The 17694-nt window shown below is 42.0% G+C and overlaps 1 protein-coding gene across 1 annotated transcript in view; it reads left to right on the forward strand.

Annotated features, from left to right (window-relative positions):
• WNT5B (Wnt family member 5B) overlaps positions 1 to 17694 on the forward strand; it is a 117732-nt gene that overhangs the window by 84030 nt on the left and 16008 nt on the right. Inside the window, exons 2-3 of the mRNA XM_026718338.2 lie at positions 8243 to 8382; positions 9515 to 9762. Of these exons, the coding sequence (XP_026574123.1) occupies positions 8243 to 8382; positions 9515 to 9762 (388 nt within the window). The remainder of the gene's footprint in view (positions 1 to 8242; positions 8383 to 9514; positions 9763 to 17694) is intronic.

Consider the following 17694-nt stretch of genomic DNA (forward strand, 5'->3'; position numbering starts at 1 on the left):
AGTATGAAACTGTCTTGCTTTTTAGAATGTGTTTGAAAGGATTTGCTTTGGAAATCTTAATGATACATTAATTTTTGAAAACAGGATACTAATTACTCCAATTAAAATGCAGTAACAACAATAAGCATCTCTTACTGAGCGGCAATGAGTCCTGAGAGAAAGGACAGAACAATCTTTTACATGAGCAATGCATATGAAAAATAACTTTCCTAACAAAAAGAATAAGAGATCCAGAATAAGGAACAAGAAGATACTAAATTAAACCTTTGTCCCAGAAAAGTTCTGCCAATATCTATTATTGGGTCCTTGGTACTCTCTGAGCTTGGTTCTTTTCTTACAGCTATTTCATTACCCAACTAGATAACATCATCAGTGCTAGAAGGGAGTGAGGTTTATGCTACCTGGTTGGGTAATGAAACATTGGCAAGAAAGCAACCAAGCTCAGAGAGTACAAAGATCACACAGTTGAATCGTAAGCTACATGTGTTCTATTGGAATAACTACTGTATCAATGTTATCTAAAAGATAAAATATGGAATGAAAGATTCCATTGTCATATGCTGGTTACTGCAATGCTTGAAATTCAAAACTTATAGGATTCAGATAGAGGTCAGTTGGGTCTAAAAACATTCTGCTGGAGGCAGAAATGAGCAACATATTCTCCCTGATGACGAGCTGTTGTGCAATTCATTTATCACTTCATCTGTGTTGTCATTGGTATCACCTCCAAAATCTTCAGTGATGTCAAAATAGGATTGTCTGGTAGAAATTTGAAGAACAATATTGAGACTTTGAAGACAAACAAGTAGGAATGGAAGTCCTATTTAAAAACAAGAATTCAAACAACAGCTTCCAGGGAAATTCCATTGCACATGCAATTCATGCAAAAAAACCAGCATGGTGTGTGGAGTAGGGTGAAAACTTTCTTGATGCCAGGCTTGATCAGGGTCTACTCTGACTGGAGGAGGAGAAAAAGAGTGGTGGCTGTGGATGATGCGGGGGGTGGGGGAGTAGATAGTCAAGAATTTGAAAATGTGGCCTTTAAACCAGGATGGATGTTGTGCCAGGATGTCTATTGTATCAGGCATGGTCTTGCATAAGTAACTTCACTACTGCAGATTAGATATCTTGGGGAGGCCTGCTAAGAGTCCCTTTGCCCTTCACAAGGTTTCTGGGACTTGGATGGGGTGGCAGATCTTCTCTGGGGTGCCCCCATATTGTGGAATGTGTTACCCTAAAGGCTTGGGAGGCATATTTTCTTCTTGTCTTCAAGATGGTTTGTGAAAACTTTGTGTGATCTTTCAATGAGCTTTTGATTTCAGCTGATCTTGTAGCATTAATTCATTAACTTACTATTTCTATGTCTTTGGTTGGTTTGTTCTCTGTTGTATATTGCCCAAGGTCCCAAGATTTGAGCAGTTAAGAAATTAGAGTAAAAAAATACATATTTTCCCTGTGTTCAGTCTTCCTCAGTCCAATGCCTTCAGCATGCCCAAAGTCATGGTTCAGCACAGCCAAGAATTCTGGGAACTGTAGTGTCTGTACCACAGGAGGACACTCAATTGGAGAAGTTGTCTTTCAACTCGTGAATTGGAGTTTGGTGTGCCAAGTTAGTATTAAGCAGTTCCATGAACTTTGAATAGCTTGTCAACTGAAGGATCTCCCAGCCTCCCTTAGGTGACTGAAGACTTTGAATAACAGCCAATCTCAGCTGCTACCTCTATGAACAGATAGAAGCATGTGCATACTTTTACCTGGAAGGACTTGCAGTCTTTTTTCAGTGACATTATAACCATCTCTTCTGTGCAAGCTCAGCATGGAAAAACCATCCATCAACGCACAGCTTCCTTCGCTGTGCAACAGGAAGACAGATTTTTCCATTCTACCCATCACTTTTTTTAAGGGAAAAAATCCAAATGCAAATGTGTGTGTGTGTGTGTGTGTGTGTGTGTATGTATGTATGTATGTATGTATGTATGTATGTGTATATATATAATAGCTATCCTCCCTGCTCCTCCAGCACCCTCCCCCCCATCTAACAAATGAGAGAAGAGCCTGAAAGTGCCACAGTATATAGACGATGTGAATAACATGGCCCTGTTTCCTTATTTCGCATATGGACCCTGCTGGGTCTTGGTAGCCTGTCTTGCTTTCCTTTGGGGAGTTGGACGATACAAGGCATTTTTTGTCCCAAGGCTCATTCTGGGGTTGGAAAGTTTCACATCTGCTTGCCAGGTGGAGCAGGCCACCAGGAGCAGCAGGTATAGCCCAGCAGAGGCAACCAGGAAGCAAAGCCCGGATGCAAACAAACAACAGCTTTACTGTAGCAGAAGGCTATAGATTGAAAAAGGGAATTGCTTCAGCGGCCTCTGAACTGCTGAGTTGGGTGATTGATGATCTCTGCTGCTGCTGTTTAGGAGGTTGCATACCTTGAGCAGAAACATGCGGGTTGCAGACCAAGAATCACTGAAGGGGGTAGTTGGGGTGGAGGTGAAAGGGGAAGGCAACAGGTTTGAACCTGCTGGCTAAAGCTCAGGTCAACTTCCACAGGCCCTTTAGCCAGAGGGCTGGTCTGGGAAGATGTCTGACTGGAAAAAAACTGGTGCTGAGAAAAGAAAAAAACAGACACACACACACACAGGGCCAGTTTAGGAAGATGGGTATCCTGGTCCATGTGGATATATTTCTCTGGTGGCTAGACCTCTGGTTTAAGAGGAACAGGAAGGGCACCTAGGGCAGGGGTCCTCAAACTTGGCCATTTTAAGACTTGTGGACTTCAACGCCCAGAATTCTCCCATAGCTGACTAGAGAATTCTGGGAGTTGAAGTCCACAAGTCTTAAAGTTGCCAAGTTTGGAAACCTCTGAGCTATGATATGGTTTGTTAACTTTTGTTTAAGCAAGACATGATTTAGCACAGGGATTGGCAACTGGTGGCACTTCAGAAGTTTGCTAAACTACATTTCCCAGTATCATTGGGGAACCATATTTTTTCTCTCTTTGTTGGCTTTGAGTCCTAGGAATGCTGAGAACTCTAACTCAACAATATGTATCCTGAAATGCCATTCATTATTTCTGATTTAGCATGAAACCCAGTTTCTATGTTTTAATTAGCAAGGTGAATGGTAGCCTGAGGAAAAGTGAGGGAAAATTGCCACAAGCTCTTTTGTAGTTGGGAAAGGCTTTTAGTAATGCAAGGAAAATTTTCTCCCAACATAGAGTGGAGATGACATTAGGAAGTGGTGTGCAATAATCTCTAGCCAAGCTTACTTGATCTGCTGTTTGGACTAGAGAAGCCTTTGAAGTTTTCCTCTTTCCCAGCCAGCAAACCCTCCCAGAAAGCCATTAAACTCAGCTCTGCTGGTGCCAGTCCTATCTGTTCCATCTTGGTTGCTTTTCTCTACTACTACTTTACGTCCATGGACCTCCTGCCCTAAGGGTTTGGGGTGGGTGTATATGTGGGGGCGGGGGTGGAATTGGGAGTGTGAAGGCATATTGTGAGGAGTCCTTTTGAAGAGAAGGTTTATTTTGGGAGGGGGAGTTGTAGGAGAGTTTTTATTCCCATGCCATAGAGACCAGGTCATTTCTAGGAAGGCTCTGCATGACAAAGGTTTCTCTGTTTGATCTGCCTTCCTTGGATCCTAGGCTGTGCATTTACAGTAGTATAACCACTAACCCCACCAGGAACAGGAAGTGGAACAGAAGCATCTCAGGGTGCCCCCTGATGGGCAATGCCATGGCTAGGAATCTTTATTTCAGTTGAGTTTGAGTTCAGATTGTCTTTTTTCCCAACACCCTTCTTCCCCCAAAGGCTAGAATTACTTTGGCATGGATTAAATAGTTCATAAACTTAACTTCAACTACTGATTATAAGTGCATTTGGTCCTTCCCTGACAGTGATTTTGAGTCTCATAGCTAAAGATGCTTCTGACAGAAGATGCTGAAAGAGTGTACAAAAGTTCTATTATTTACTTACCTATTATTTACATTTTTTACATTTACATTTTTTTTCAAAGTGGCTGCGTTAAAGAAGGCATAGGAGATATGGAATCAATGCCTCGTCTCGGTAAAGCCAGTGTGGTATATGGGTTAATGTGTCAGGCAGAGAACATTCACATTCAAATCCTTATTCAACCATGAATGGATGATTTGAAATCAGTTTATGTAAGTGCTTGCACAACATGCTGAAACAATGATTCATAAATCAAACAAGCTACCTTATGCTTTCAGCCATGTTTTGTTTATTTTTGATTAGCATATTATGCAAAAACACAACCCCTATTTCTTAAGCCAATCTACTTCTCAAGGTGTTAGAAAGGATACAATGGAGACAGGGCAAAGGGGGGCGGGGGGTAGCAGGAGAGTCATGTCCCTACCATCAAAACAGGATATGAACCCGAATGTCAGAATCAGCAGGGATCATGATTTGAGTGCCAGAAATTCGTCTTTCATGGATTTCTTGATTGATGACTTGCACGCCAAATACAGTACATGAACTGGTTGTCAGGTTTTGGGGATATGAAAGTCCAATCAACAGTGGTTGCACACACCAATCTCCAGTGGGTGCAGTTGCTCAAAACAAGTGAAATAGACCTGTGTGAATTTGCACCTTGAAACCTAGAAGAAATCTAGAGCCAAAGGCCAGATAAATGTCTTTTGCCAGGTACTGTACGTATACTGGATTGATTTACCAAAAATAAAGGCAGGCTAAAAATCGAACAATGAATGAATGAGAGTAAAAATTACCACCTAATTGTAATACCACCTAAGTAAAATATGGAGAATACATAAGAATGGGGGGTAATGAGAGACAGGTCCTTATTGGCCTTTAAAAGCTTGCTGGGTCTTGTTTTAATCAAAATTAGACTAATTAAATGTTTCATGTGACTTTTTTGCACTTCACATCTCTTAGATTAGGGACACATCCAAGCCCAGTAGATAGCTAGCTCCTAGCCAGTCAAAAGGCATTGTGAGGTGAGGATGCCTTTCTTTTCTTATTCAGAAAAGGGAAAAATGTAGAAAAAAAATGAAGGTTGCAAACAGAAACTAACAAACCTGTCCCCTTTCCTAGCTATATTGAAAAGACAGGACAATTGCTAATAAAAGCCTTATTAGGAAGTAACTGCAGTTTCTGGGGCTGTTGATAGACTAAAAGATAAGACTAGAAATACTGATTGCTAATAAGAAAGTGTTTTTCTGTGTTTTTTACTGTTTTTTTGACAGAGGTTGCATAATATCACAATGGGTGTTGTGGTGTATAATTTGTTTTTCTTGATGACTAATCTATCACTGTGATTTGTAAACTACCATTTAATGGTTTAGTATTCTGTGGAAAGCTGGACACTGAGACTTATTCAATAACCCATAGTTCCAAGTATAAATCCAGCCACAGAGAAGCAACATGGAAGCTTTAGCATTTTCCAGAGTTGCATACTCATTGCATAAATCTGATTAATGGCAAACTGAACTTGGGCCCATGAAAGCATAAATCTAAGCTGAAGTTGCAAGAAATCTATTTTTCAGATGCCATTAAACTCTTCCACTACTCAAAAGACCCAATTTACTAAACTTTCAAAGGGGATCCTTTGCCTACTCAAAAGACCCAATATACTAAACGTTCAAAGTGGATCCTTTGCCAAGATGGCTAGATAATTTGTTTTTAGCATGAAACAGTGTTATCCTCGATACAGATAATAAAGGCTATCACAGCTTCATAAGCAAATACTTCTTTAGCATTCTTCTTGACAAAGGGATGCTCTTTGGTATGGAACCAAACAAAAATAAATCATGAAAGCCATCCTGTTCCCACTTCCTGGTTAATTTTTAAACAGGACAAGGGTTCACACTTTCCTAGAAATCTTGCCTTTGAATTGAGAATCCCTCCACTTGCTTTCTGGCTGATCCGGCAAAGTCTCTAGTCTGTGTTATGAATCCACATGTTTAGGATTGGGAGACCTGGCACTAACATAGCTTCCTGGGCTGGAATGCAAATGAAGTCCTAGCAGTATGAATGACAGTGAGTAAACTGCAGAAACGTGGTGTGGAGAGATTATCTCCTTCCAGCTTCCCGCTCTTGTGTTTTAGGGATGGAGTTGATGATTAGCTACGAAAGGAATAAGAATAGTTTTCCTACTCCCTCCCTGTTGGTCTCTTCCTCCTTCCCCTCTGTGGTCAGGGCTGATCTAAAGAAATGCTGGTCTTTAAAATATTTGACTGCACACAAATGCAGTATGACAATTCGGCATCTCCAGAGAAAGGCTGAGGAACAGTTTCTGGACTGCGTCTGTACCATAAATCTTAAATCTCTCTATATAAAAGCGAAATACCACTCATGTATCATCACAAAATCTCCAGAACCGTAAAGCCTACAAACTTGAAATTTGGCACGTATGCTCCTCTTGGCTTCTAGGTGATCACTAAGAAAGGATTTTTAGAAATGACCATCAGAGCATGAGTATTTCGTATATTATTATTATCACGCTCTGATGCTAAGGAGTTCTACTCCCCCTCCCCACCTGAAAAGAAATCTGTTCCAAATGCAAAACCCAAGCAGAGGAGTTTTAGTTTTTAGTTTTAGTTTCACAGCAGCAACCAGCTTTATTGCAGAACAGTTGAGCTAAGCCATGCCCAGGCTTCTTGCTGTCTCCTTCTTGCTCACAGCAAATACTGTTTCACTTTCCAAACAGCCTTCAACTCACTCACACTGACAGAACACTAGCCAGATGAATACTGATGGATGCTGATAGGCAGAGGCAGAATCCCCCTCCCTTATTTTCCTCCCCCAAAACTAAGCCTGACCACATAGTTTTGTAGCAAAGCACGGGTATTGAGCTAGTACTGTATATTTCCAGTCTAAGCAACTGTTCGTATACTCAAGCCGGCAACTTTGATAGAACGTGATTTAAGTCAGCACTAGCCACAGGTATCCATTTGCTTTCTGATGCAAGTGCAATCTAATCCACAAAGTTTAATAAACGTTCCAGCAGGATGTTTGCTGCTTTCACTCTTTCCTGTGCCCTGGTTAGAGATATGTACTGTAATCATAACAATTATTGAAATGCCCAGCTAGAGAGAGAATTTTGAATTTGAATTGTCAGGTGGCAGTGCATGCTTCCTTCTCCCCAGTTTCTTGGAAGGAATAGCCAATATGTTGATTTCTGGAAGGATCTGTGCTGGTTGCACAACCCTTGGTGTGTCCGAATAACCAGGATATGGATCTCTCTGCCTCCCCTTCTTCTTGGGGATAATTATGGGAGAGAAGAGGAGCCAGAAGTGTCTTGGGCTTCAGAGAAGGAAAATACAGACTTACAGGGCAGAGAAAGCTAGAAGTTTGCTTGCTACAATTATTATTATTTTTAAAGTCTGGCTTACTGGACCTTTCCAATATCTTCACGTTTCAATAATGTTATTGGTCATAACAATTTGTTCACTAGCGTGCCATTACATATGCCAGCAAGAGTCTGAAAATGGGTGGTATCGGCTGTTTTTTTTTTTTTAATGGTTGTTTAAAACGGTGGTACGCCCATGCCTTAACTCAAAAAGCCTAGCGTCCCTCTTGCCCGAAAGAGGGTCCCGCACCTTGAAAAGGGCTTCCAAAAATCACCAGAACATCGATCATACCGGAAAGCCCCCCCAATTTACCTTTCTTGTTTTGCTGGCTTTAACTCAGACCAGATCCGTCTCTCCCTTGTCGGCACTTACCGCCGCCGCCAGCCCCTTTGATCTCTATGCCGTGTCATACTTTCTGAATGATCTCACCGTTCCTGGACCCAAAGATGGGGCGCTCCCGCCCTGACTCTACCTCTTCTCTAACCTTGGTGGCGGGGGGGGGCGGTGGGGGGACGAAGACCCACGGCCTCTGGGCGCGTGTAACGTGCTCCTTGAGGACTTGGCCTGCCCCTGTGTGGAGAGCTTCCTTCTCCCCCACCCCCACCTCCACCCCCTCGTCCCGCGCCGTGAGGGAAAGCTACGGATTTCCCGCCCAACCTGGCTGAGTTTGGGTGTGAGGGAGATGAGAGCCGACCCGGGTGCGGGGACGGGGAGGGGACGGGGAGTCCTTGGCCGGAGGAAGGCGAGGGAGGAGGGGGCGCGCGCTTCCTCACTGAGATACCTCCCCCTCGCCGGACTCAAGCTTCTCCCCCCCGCACACACACACACCCCACGCCGCCGCCGCCGCCACTGCCCCTCGCTCGCTCTTCTCTACGGCTGACTCTCCTTCTCCCTCCTGTCTTTCTTGTCCTGCAGAGATCCCAGCTGAGTCTCATCCTAATCGGGCAAAGGCGCGGGAGCCGCGGGAAGCGCACCATGCCCGGGACGCGACTGCTCCTCCGCCTGGCTCTCCTCTGCGGCTACACGCAGCTCCTGGCCGAAGCCAGCTCTTGGTGGTGAGTGGGGTCGGCTTTCTTTCTTTCTTTCTTTCTTTCTTTCTTTCTTTCTTTCTTTCTTTCTTTCTTTCTTTCTTTCTTTCTTTCTTTCTTTCTTTCTTTCTTTCTTTCTTTCTTTCTTTCCTTCCTTCCTTCCTTCCTTCCTTCCTTCTCTCTCTCTCTCTCTCTTTCTTTCTCTCTCCCTCCCTCTCTTTCTTTCCATTCTTTCTTTCCCTTCCTTGTTTTTTTTCTTCTTTTTATGATGATGGTGTTGCTTGTGGCGGCAGTGGTGGAGAAATGACCCAAGCCCAGTAAAGGGATGCCGACATCAATAGGCGGGAGGGTCAGAATGAGAGAAAGCGAAGCTCACTTTGAACGGTTTTCTAAAAAGTGTGTTTTTCTCTACTTTTTCTCAGTTGCCTCGGTTGAAAGAAATCCGAGCTGCGCGCCGAGGGGGTCCAATCGGTGCCTTGCTCTTTAGAAGCACTGCCGTTTATAAAATGAAATGAGATAACTGACTGCGGGTTTCTCTCCCTCTGGAGAATGAGACGCTCCCAAAACCTTGTTCCTCTCTCTCTCTCTCTCTCTCTCTCTCTCTCTCTCTCTTCTTGGAGCATCCTGCCATCACCTCCTCGATCCTTCCTATTGATGTAGAGAATCTCTTACATACGCCCAATATACAGTACAAGGCAACGGTTTGCAGGCCACTTGCTTTGGAGCAGATTCAGTGGCTGCTTGGCTGAAGACTGGGAAGAAGGTCCTCTTCAGGAGTCCTTGTCCCAAAGCCATCAGGCGTGGAAAGTGTTCTCCCAAAGCTCACAGTCAAAGCAGGCTTTCCCTGAGGAGTATGACAAGACCTTAACTTGTGGGAAAAAGACCCTTTGTTGGTAGTTAATTCAGCTACTTAGTTCCAGGACAAAGCTCTATTTTAATTATCCATCTCATGGTGAAGCTGATGTGATTCAATAAACACGAACCAGTTGGATGCTTATGTGGTTGTCCTTAAATAAGGAAGCCTTAGCTTCCTCATTCCCGACTATTCTTTTTGTGTTTGGAAAGGTCTATGACTTTATCGCTTGGTTCTGCTGAGAGACAAAGCCTTAACACACATACCCCCAAAAGGCATTTCTTGACCATGTTTTCCTCATTCCAGGTCATTGGCTATGAATCCAATCCAGAGACCCGAGATGTACATCATTGGAGCCCAACCAGTGTGTAGCCAACTACCAGGGCTGTCCCCAGGCCAGAGAAAGTTGTGCCAACTGTACCAGGAGCACATGATGTACATTGGTGAGGGGGCTAAGAACGCCATCAAAGAGTGCCAATTCCAATTCAGGCAGAGGCGATGGAACTGCAGCACAGTGGACAACACATCTGTCTTTGGCAGAGTTATGAGCATTGGTAAGTGAAGGAAAAAGTGAGGGGGCAAAAGACATTGGTGGCCATTCAGATGTTCATGGACGGTGTGCCCAAAGGCCTCGGGGATGGAATGGCTGGAAGGCACAGAGAACAAAGCTGGAAGGATAAAAACTGTAAGGACAAAAAGGGTCTGGTTGAAAAGTATTTTAGAGGGAAGTAGCAAAGGTATATGGAAAGCGGCAGATACTTAACCATGTTGAGAAGAGACTCTCAGAAAAATAAATTGTACACAGATGAGAAGTGGATTGCTAGTATTATGAATGTTGCATAAGAGCATGGAGATTCAAAAGTCAAGTGAAACCAGTTGGAATGAAAGTGGTTTCTGGAGCAGGGAATAGGGAAATAGACCAAGTGTGGGGGAAAAAATAGTAGAGCAATTTGGGTGGCATTGCTGTAAAAATAGAACAGCTGTCAAGACAGAGGTAGAATAAATAGTGTAGAAACAGAAAACCTGCCTAAGAGTAAGAGACTAAACTTTCATGCAGAGCTTGAATGCGTTAGACTCATCAAAATGTGCACTAGTGGGGACAGATAAATCCCTAATTTAATCCCTAATTAAATTCTGCAATGCCAAATTGAACTGTTGTTTCATCAGAATCTCAGACTTGATGTTGCTTGATGCTCTCCAGATGTGAGGAATTGCAACCCCAAGCAGGTCTTTGTTGCTGTAAAATGCGTATAAAAGATGCAGTATTAAAAATTATTGGTCAACAACCTTGTTAGATGCAAGAATTAATGAAAGTTTGTTGACTTCTCACTGGCTGGCATAATAAATTCTATGAGTGTTGAAAGTTTTGTTTGTTTCAGATAAGGAACTATTTTGTTTGAAATGATTGAAAACAGTTGGCTTCTTACTTCTTTCAGTTGTGTAGAGCAGCTACTTTTGTTTTCTGTCAAGAGTTTTATGAAACTCAAAGGATGGAAGGAGAAGCTATTGTAAGAATGAAGTCCTCTGATAGGATACTTCTAATGATAACATACATATTCCTGAGAAAAATGCCTGGTTGTCTCTTGAGGGCAACTTGAGGGCATCTTTTTATCTTTATCAGCATGATGCATTTATTTGTTTGCATACTATCTAAATCACTTGTCATGACTATAATCTTCCCAATCTGGGCAATGTTCTTATCAGTCACCTCTACATTGCCAACTTGAAGTGCTCTTAGAAAGTATTAATCACCAAGTAATTAAAAGTTTATTACTGCCTTTTAAAATGAGATGCGTTGGAGAAAATACTGATGAGGATATACTGATTGATCAGATTTCTAGATGTGAAGCAAAAATGCACTTTGTACTCAGTTTACATACACACTGTTGCCTGAATATTCCAAGGCTTAATCCACAGTATTAAATTTTGTTTTCACAATTAGGATCAGGCTCTATTTAATTCATTTTAATTCAACATACATTTAAAAAAAAAACCTGAAAAGGCAGCTTCAGAAATTCCTTGTCTTTCTTAGAGTGTGATTCTGTCTTAAGGATAAACACCTGGGGGCAACAGGTTGAAAGAAGGGGAAAAAAATTGCAGTGGGAAAGCCACATATGGGGATTAAGCATTAAGCTTTCAATAAGTAGGTTTCACTCCTCCCCACCACCAACAAAAACTGGCACTGAGGAATCTTCTGGTTCTCTGCATTGTCTCTGGTGTGACTCAGGTGAAGTATGGGGTCATCAGACTATGAAAGCAAGGTTGGTATCATAGTGTATTCTGAGGAGCTGAGTCACTTTCTCCCAACCTGTAACCCCCTTCAGATGAGTGGACCTCAACTATCAGAATTTCCAACTAGCACGGCCATTGTTGAGCATCTTGGAAGTTGCCCCTTGTATCAGAAGTCTTAGCTAAGAAGGACTTCTGAGAAGACCTGCTTTGGCAAAATTGGATAAAATTTTGAGGATTAAAAAAAAAGGGTAACAAAGTACAATGCCCGGGAATGAAACTAGCAAGGTCGACCTTTTTCTGAACTCAATTCTTTCTTCCTCTACTGCTGGCATGGTTAATGTAGCCCAAAAGCCAGTTACACTCTCACCTGAAAATCTGCTTTGTTGAGAAATACCTTTTTAAAAAAAAAAGCCTTCTGATTGAGGGCTCCTTGGTGTTCCCTGAGCCTGGTTGTTTTCCTGCAAACGTTTTATTACCTGAACTAGGCAACATCATCAGCGCCGAAGACGGTACCTAGTTGATGAAAGGTCTGCAAGAAAAACAACCAGTCTCAGGGAGCACCAGGGACTTCTCATTTCAACCCTGAACTGCACCTATTCTTCATTGGAGCCTTGGGATTAACCCACCGTGTCCTCTTCCCTTTCCCAAATGGAAGGTATCCTGGCTTGCAGCCCTTGGCAGGAAGGGGGAAAGCCCTGATAACCACTTTGCTATTTGCTTTCTCCATGCTGGTGCACCTCCAGGAAAGGCAGCAGGAAGCCTGGCCCTATATCCACTACCTTGAGACTTCCCGGGGTGCCAACTGCTAAGTGGCAAAAGGCGCTCATTGACAGATCATTGCAGAATTTGAATTGAGGTGTGAGCTGGATATATTGTTCTCAGTCCTTTTGAAATGCAACTCTTCCCTGGTAAGAAATGGAGAAATCCGGGTGTGTGGAGAGGGGGGAGGTTTGATGTGTAAGGATAATAAAAGCAAGGTGTTAAAATGCAGCTCCCTCTTTTCCCCAGCTTCTCAAAGTAGAAGCCTCTTTAATGGATTCCCTTAGAAATCCACTTCTTTATTCAGGGCTATTGTATTTCAGTTTGATTAATTGCTCAATCCAGAGCTGGCACTGATGCTAGGCGGAAAAAGGTAACTCCCCAAAGCAGCCGATTTGGAACTTAGTAAGAGATCAACAAGTAGATAGACTGTATTTTTACATGTGTTATTTTTGCACTATTATCCCAAGGAGAAGGAGAATGAGAACAACTTTGGATATTCAGCCTGCACTTTGACTTTGTGTGTGTGTGTGTGTGTGTATGTGTGTGTGTAGGCAGGACATCTTCAGACAATTGCAACATTTGCTTATATTGTGACTTGTAAATGAGATTAGAGCTGTGGCACAATGGATAAAGTTACAATGCTGAGTGTAGCTATGCAGAAGTAAACTGAAGTAAACACGGAGAGATTCACATTTGATTAGGCAAGTTTGGGACTTAACAAGGGACATTAAATGCATCCTTCCCATAGGGGTAATTTAAATTTAAAAAAAAAGAAAAAAAAGAAAACTCTCCTATGTGTAGAACGTAGATAACACTGAAAAATGACCCTTTTCCATGGTCTATCCTGCCATAAAAACATTCACAAGTGAATGTTATGTGTGTTTATTTGGGAGTAAATTCCATTGGCCTTAGTAAGTGCAACCTAAAAGGTGGAGTGGTAAAAGGGAGGCATTTCCTTAGGGTCTATTAGGGGCTGTAGAGTGATGTTGGACAGAGTTGACACCAGTAGCAGGTGGAGCCAGAGCCAGAAGATGAGCCCACCATATGCTTTTTTTTTTCTTTCCTGCTCAGCATGCTGCTGAATAGGGATCAGATTGCTCCTGGTGCAGGGCTGAATTCAGTGGACCACACAGTTTAGCAGCCCACCCCCAAACTTTCAGTTTGTTCATCAGCAGATTCCTTCTTTCCTTCCTCCCTCCCTCCCTCCCTCCCTCCCTCCCTTCCTTCCTTCCTTCCTTCCTCTATTTCTCTGTGTGTGTGTCTCTCCCTCCCTCCTTCCTTCCTTCCTTCTCTTTTCTTTTTCTTCCTTTTCTCTTTTTCTTTCTTTTTCTTTCTCTGTCTTTTCTTTCTCTTTCCTTCCTTCCTCCTTCCTTCCTTCCTTCCTTCCTTCCTTCCTTCCTCCCTCCCTCCCTCCCTCCTCCTTCCTTCCTTCCTCTATTTCTCTGTGTGTGTGTCTCTCCCTCCCTCCTTCCTTCCTTCTCTTTTCTTTTTCTTCCTTTTCTCTTTTTCTTTCTTTTTTCTTTCTCTGTCTTTCCTTCCTTCCTTCCTTCCTTCCTTCCTCTATTTCTCTGTGTGTGTCTCTCTCCTCCCTTCCTCCCTTCCTCTATTTCTCTGTGTGTGTCTCTCTCCTTCCTTCCTTCCTTCCTTCCTTCCTTCCTTCCTTCCTTCCTTCCTTCTCTTTTCTTTTTCTTCCTTTTCTCTTTTTCTTTCTTTTTTCTTTCTCTGTCTTTTCTTTCTCTTTCCTTCCTTCCTTCCTTCCTTCCTTCCTCTATTTCTCTGTGTGTGTCTCTCTCCTTCCTTCCTCCCTTCCTCTATTTCTGTGTGTGTCTCCTTCCTTCCTTCCTTCCTTCCTTCCTTCCTTCCTTCCTTCCTTCCTTCTCTTTTCTTTCTTTTTCTTCCTTTTTTCTTTTTCTTTCTTTTTTCTCTCTCTGTCTTTTCTTTCTCTTTCTTTCCTTCCTTCCTTATTTCCTCCCTTCTTTTTTCTTTCTCTTTTCTTTCTTTCCTTCTTTTTCTCTCTCTTTTCTCTCTCTTTTTCTTTTCTTCCTTCCTTTACTTGTAATTTAATGCTACTTTAATAGCATTATGCTAAGTTTGTTGTTCCATAGCAACAACAGTGGATAGTCACGTTGACCATTGGAGGTCAATATTGACTACTCTGGGAAATCCTGGTTTAGAACCTGGGCTGAAGTCCATGAAAAATTAGGCTGAGTTGTAGTGTGCAGTGGGTTGAACTAAAACAGGCGGACATAGGTTCAAGTCTCTCATATTTTAGGTAGAAAATCAAAATCAGAAATTGCACATATTGACAATTACTGCTAAATCTCCCCCCCACCCCAATAAGTTGGCTTATTTGCCACATTCAAGCCATCCTGCTTAGTCTCTGATCCCAAACAAAGTTACCAGAATATATGGAGTGGAATATACTGGGAAGTTAACAAAAAACCCAGAAAATGGCAAAACTCTTCTACATTATTTCTGGGAAAACTAAACAGAAAGGCCCATAAAGTTATGTAGACTTGAGGTTAACTAGAAGGAGACAGCTGTTACGCAATAGTATTATATTTTCTCACAATGAACATTTACAAATAATGGGAAAAACATGACTTTGCAATTTTATTTATACTGCTTTTTTGTTAAAATGTGCTGTCCCCCCCGCCTTTTGTCACTATTGGTATATGCATATCCCATGCTAAGACTGTTTTTGTCCCCTTATTTACTTCTGTCTCTGATGGTTGATTGATGAGACAATTTTGCATTGTACTTTAAGGCCAAAATCTGCCCCTTATAGTGCAAATGCTTCAAAAAGTGGCCCTGATGCTACAGCCTAATGTTGGTTCCATAGAGTTTTTAAGGGAAAAAAGATTGTTAAAGTCATGATTTCCACCATTTTTTTAAAAAAAAAAACCAGTGTTTGTCTCCGAGGATTAATTCAGAAGTAACACTTCTTGAGGGGGAGGGCAAATAAAATCAGAAGAAGCCTCCTTCAAACCCTGTCCATGTTCCCTGTTTCATAAAGGACTGCAGATTTTTTTTTCTAGAAGTGTTACATACATGAAGTTAAATACAGTTGATCTCATTAACAGTTTTCTTCAAGAGTTTTTCTACAGTTACATATTCTCTGCTGCAAAGGTTGCAAGCTTTCCTTCTGCGAAGTTCTTCGGGGGAGATCAGTTGGGAGTTTCATGCTCTTGAATTGGGAGCTTCATGCTCTTGAAGCCCCAAGTTGGCAGGGACACCCATTTTCCCTCTTTCTTCTTTACATCCACTGCCATTCTTTCTCTCCGAACTAAGGATGCACGTCGCACTTCGCTTTATTGTGGCTTGGTTCATTTTTTTGTGTAAAGCATTGTGTAAACCCAGCTGTTATGGTTTATAAACCACATTGGAGCAATCCCTGCCCTGGTGTGATATGTGAACTTTTCTCTTTTCTCTTTTGGACATCCCATTCCCCCCTTCCTTGCACCCCATCCCCATTGTTCTTTTTTTACTTCCTTCCCACCCAGCATGATGCTGGAGAAGAGACAAATTGCTCTTGCCAGAGATCAGTACTAATTGTTTGCAGAGGGCTTTTGAAATTAGTTTGAGGATGAAATTAGACCAGTTGCCCACTCTTGCTCTACCTGTTTAATTGCTACAGTATAAGAACATAAATCTTGTGAAGAACTTTGCTGCATCAAATTGTTGGTCTGATTGCTTTTGTCTGCGTTCTCCTCCTGGCAGCATTGGCCATCTGGGAAACGGATGGTACATCTCCTTCTTAGCTGATGATCCCTCAGAGTCAGCTATTTTGAGGTTTATGGTCACTTCACGAGCAATCGCTCGATCGGAATCTCTGAATTGATGTTTCAGGGATCACTCTTCTCCTGAATGTTCTTTGGAATAGATTTCTTTTTTACTCGAGACGGCGAGGAGGAATTAGACGACTCAACAGCTGTCCAAATAAAATCACAAGATGAAAGCAGGGTAGTTTTATGTGTTTTAGCTGTTATCAGAGTTTTTGTTTGACCAGACATGTGTAATGATGCCAATAGCTGGACAGATGCATGCAACACTGATTTAAATCGTGCTCATGCCATCCTTTGAAAAACAAATCCAGTAAGAATACCCGTAAGTCAACTCAAAGAACAAAAAAATAATAATGAGAAAATAAGGGAGTGGCTGATGGACTAATGGAATCAAGAAGCTGCCAATCTCTTTACTGCCAATGCCTCCCATAGGTTTGAAAATCTTGACTTCTTAGAGGAAAATCCGAGAGGCTGTCTTCTTATGGTTCTATAAGTTACTTAAGTGAGAGGGAGGATCCTATAGTCGGTACCCTGAAGGTTTAGAGTACAGGTAATACTTGACTTACGACCACAATTGAACCCAACATTTCTGTTGCTAAGTGAAACATTTGTTAAGTGAATGTTGCTCCATTTTACAATCTTTCTTGCCACACAGTTGTTCAATGAATCACTGTAGGTGTTAACATCATGGCTGTTAAGTGAACCTGGCTTTCCCGTTGACTTTGTTTGTCAAAAGGTTACAATAGCTGATCACCTGACCCCGAGACACTGCAGCCATCATAAATATGAGTCAGTTTCCAAGGGTCCAGATTTTGATCACATTGCCACGAGGATGCTGCAACGATTGTAAGTGTGGTCACAGGTCACAGGTTACTTTTTTCACTGCTATTGCAATTTTGAACAGTCACTAAATGAACATACATGAAGAACTACGTGTACATAATAAAAATCTTTGCTAATTGTGGCTGTTTCAATATATCATTGCAGAGGCATCTCCATGCATTAAAGCAGGGGTCCCCAAACTTGGCAACTTTAAGACTTGTGGACTTCAACTCCCAGAATTCTCCAGCCAGCATAGCCATTTTTGAAGTCCACAAGTCTTAAAGTTGCCAAGTTTGGAGACCCCTGCATTAAAGTAACATATTCTGAGATTTATTTAGAGTTAGCTGCATGTGCTGATTCAAAGTACTTATAAGATGCTTGTTAATTGCGATTATTGGGAGTGGAATGTGGTGGATCTGGGCAGAATGGGGATAGGATTTATAACAGGCTGAGCATCCTGATATCAGATAGGTTACAAATTATGAAGAAAACCGAAGTGAGGCATCTGATTTAAGAAACATATCTCTGTAAGCTGGAGAGAAACTGAAGAGTTGAGCCACAGTGGAATTGAATGCATTGATTTTTCTCCATCCATGTTCCACTGTTATTTAACAGAGAAAGACAAGAGACAGGTTCAATTTCCCAGCCTGAAACTTACAGGGTCTCTCTGGGCGGTCATTGTCTTTCTATCCAACAGCTAACCTCTCAGAGTTCCTGTGAGGATAGAATATGAAGGAGAGAACATTGCACATAATATTAAATAAAGTATATCAATGAAATATTTCTGAATGTAAAAGAATACTAGTTTAAACTGGATTCCCCCTCCTTACTTATTTGTGATTATGTCAAATATGGCTTTAAGTAGGTTGTCGCTGGCCAACTTTA

This window comes from Pseudonaja textilis, chromosome 5 (genome assembly GCF_049901715.1).
Source record: "Pseudonaja textilis isolate UNSWEBS1 chromosome 5, rPseTex1.2, whole genome shotgun sequence".
Lineage (NCBI taxonomy): Eukaryota > Metazoa > Chordata > Lepidosauria > Squamata > Elapidae > Pseudonaja > Pseudonaja textilis.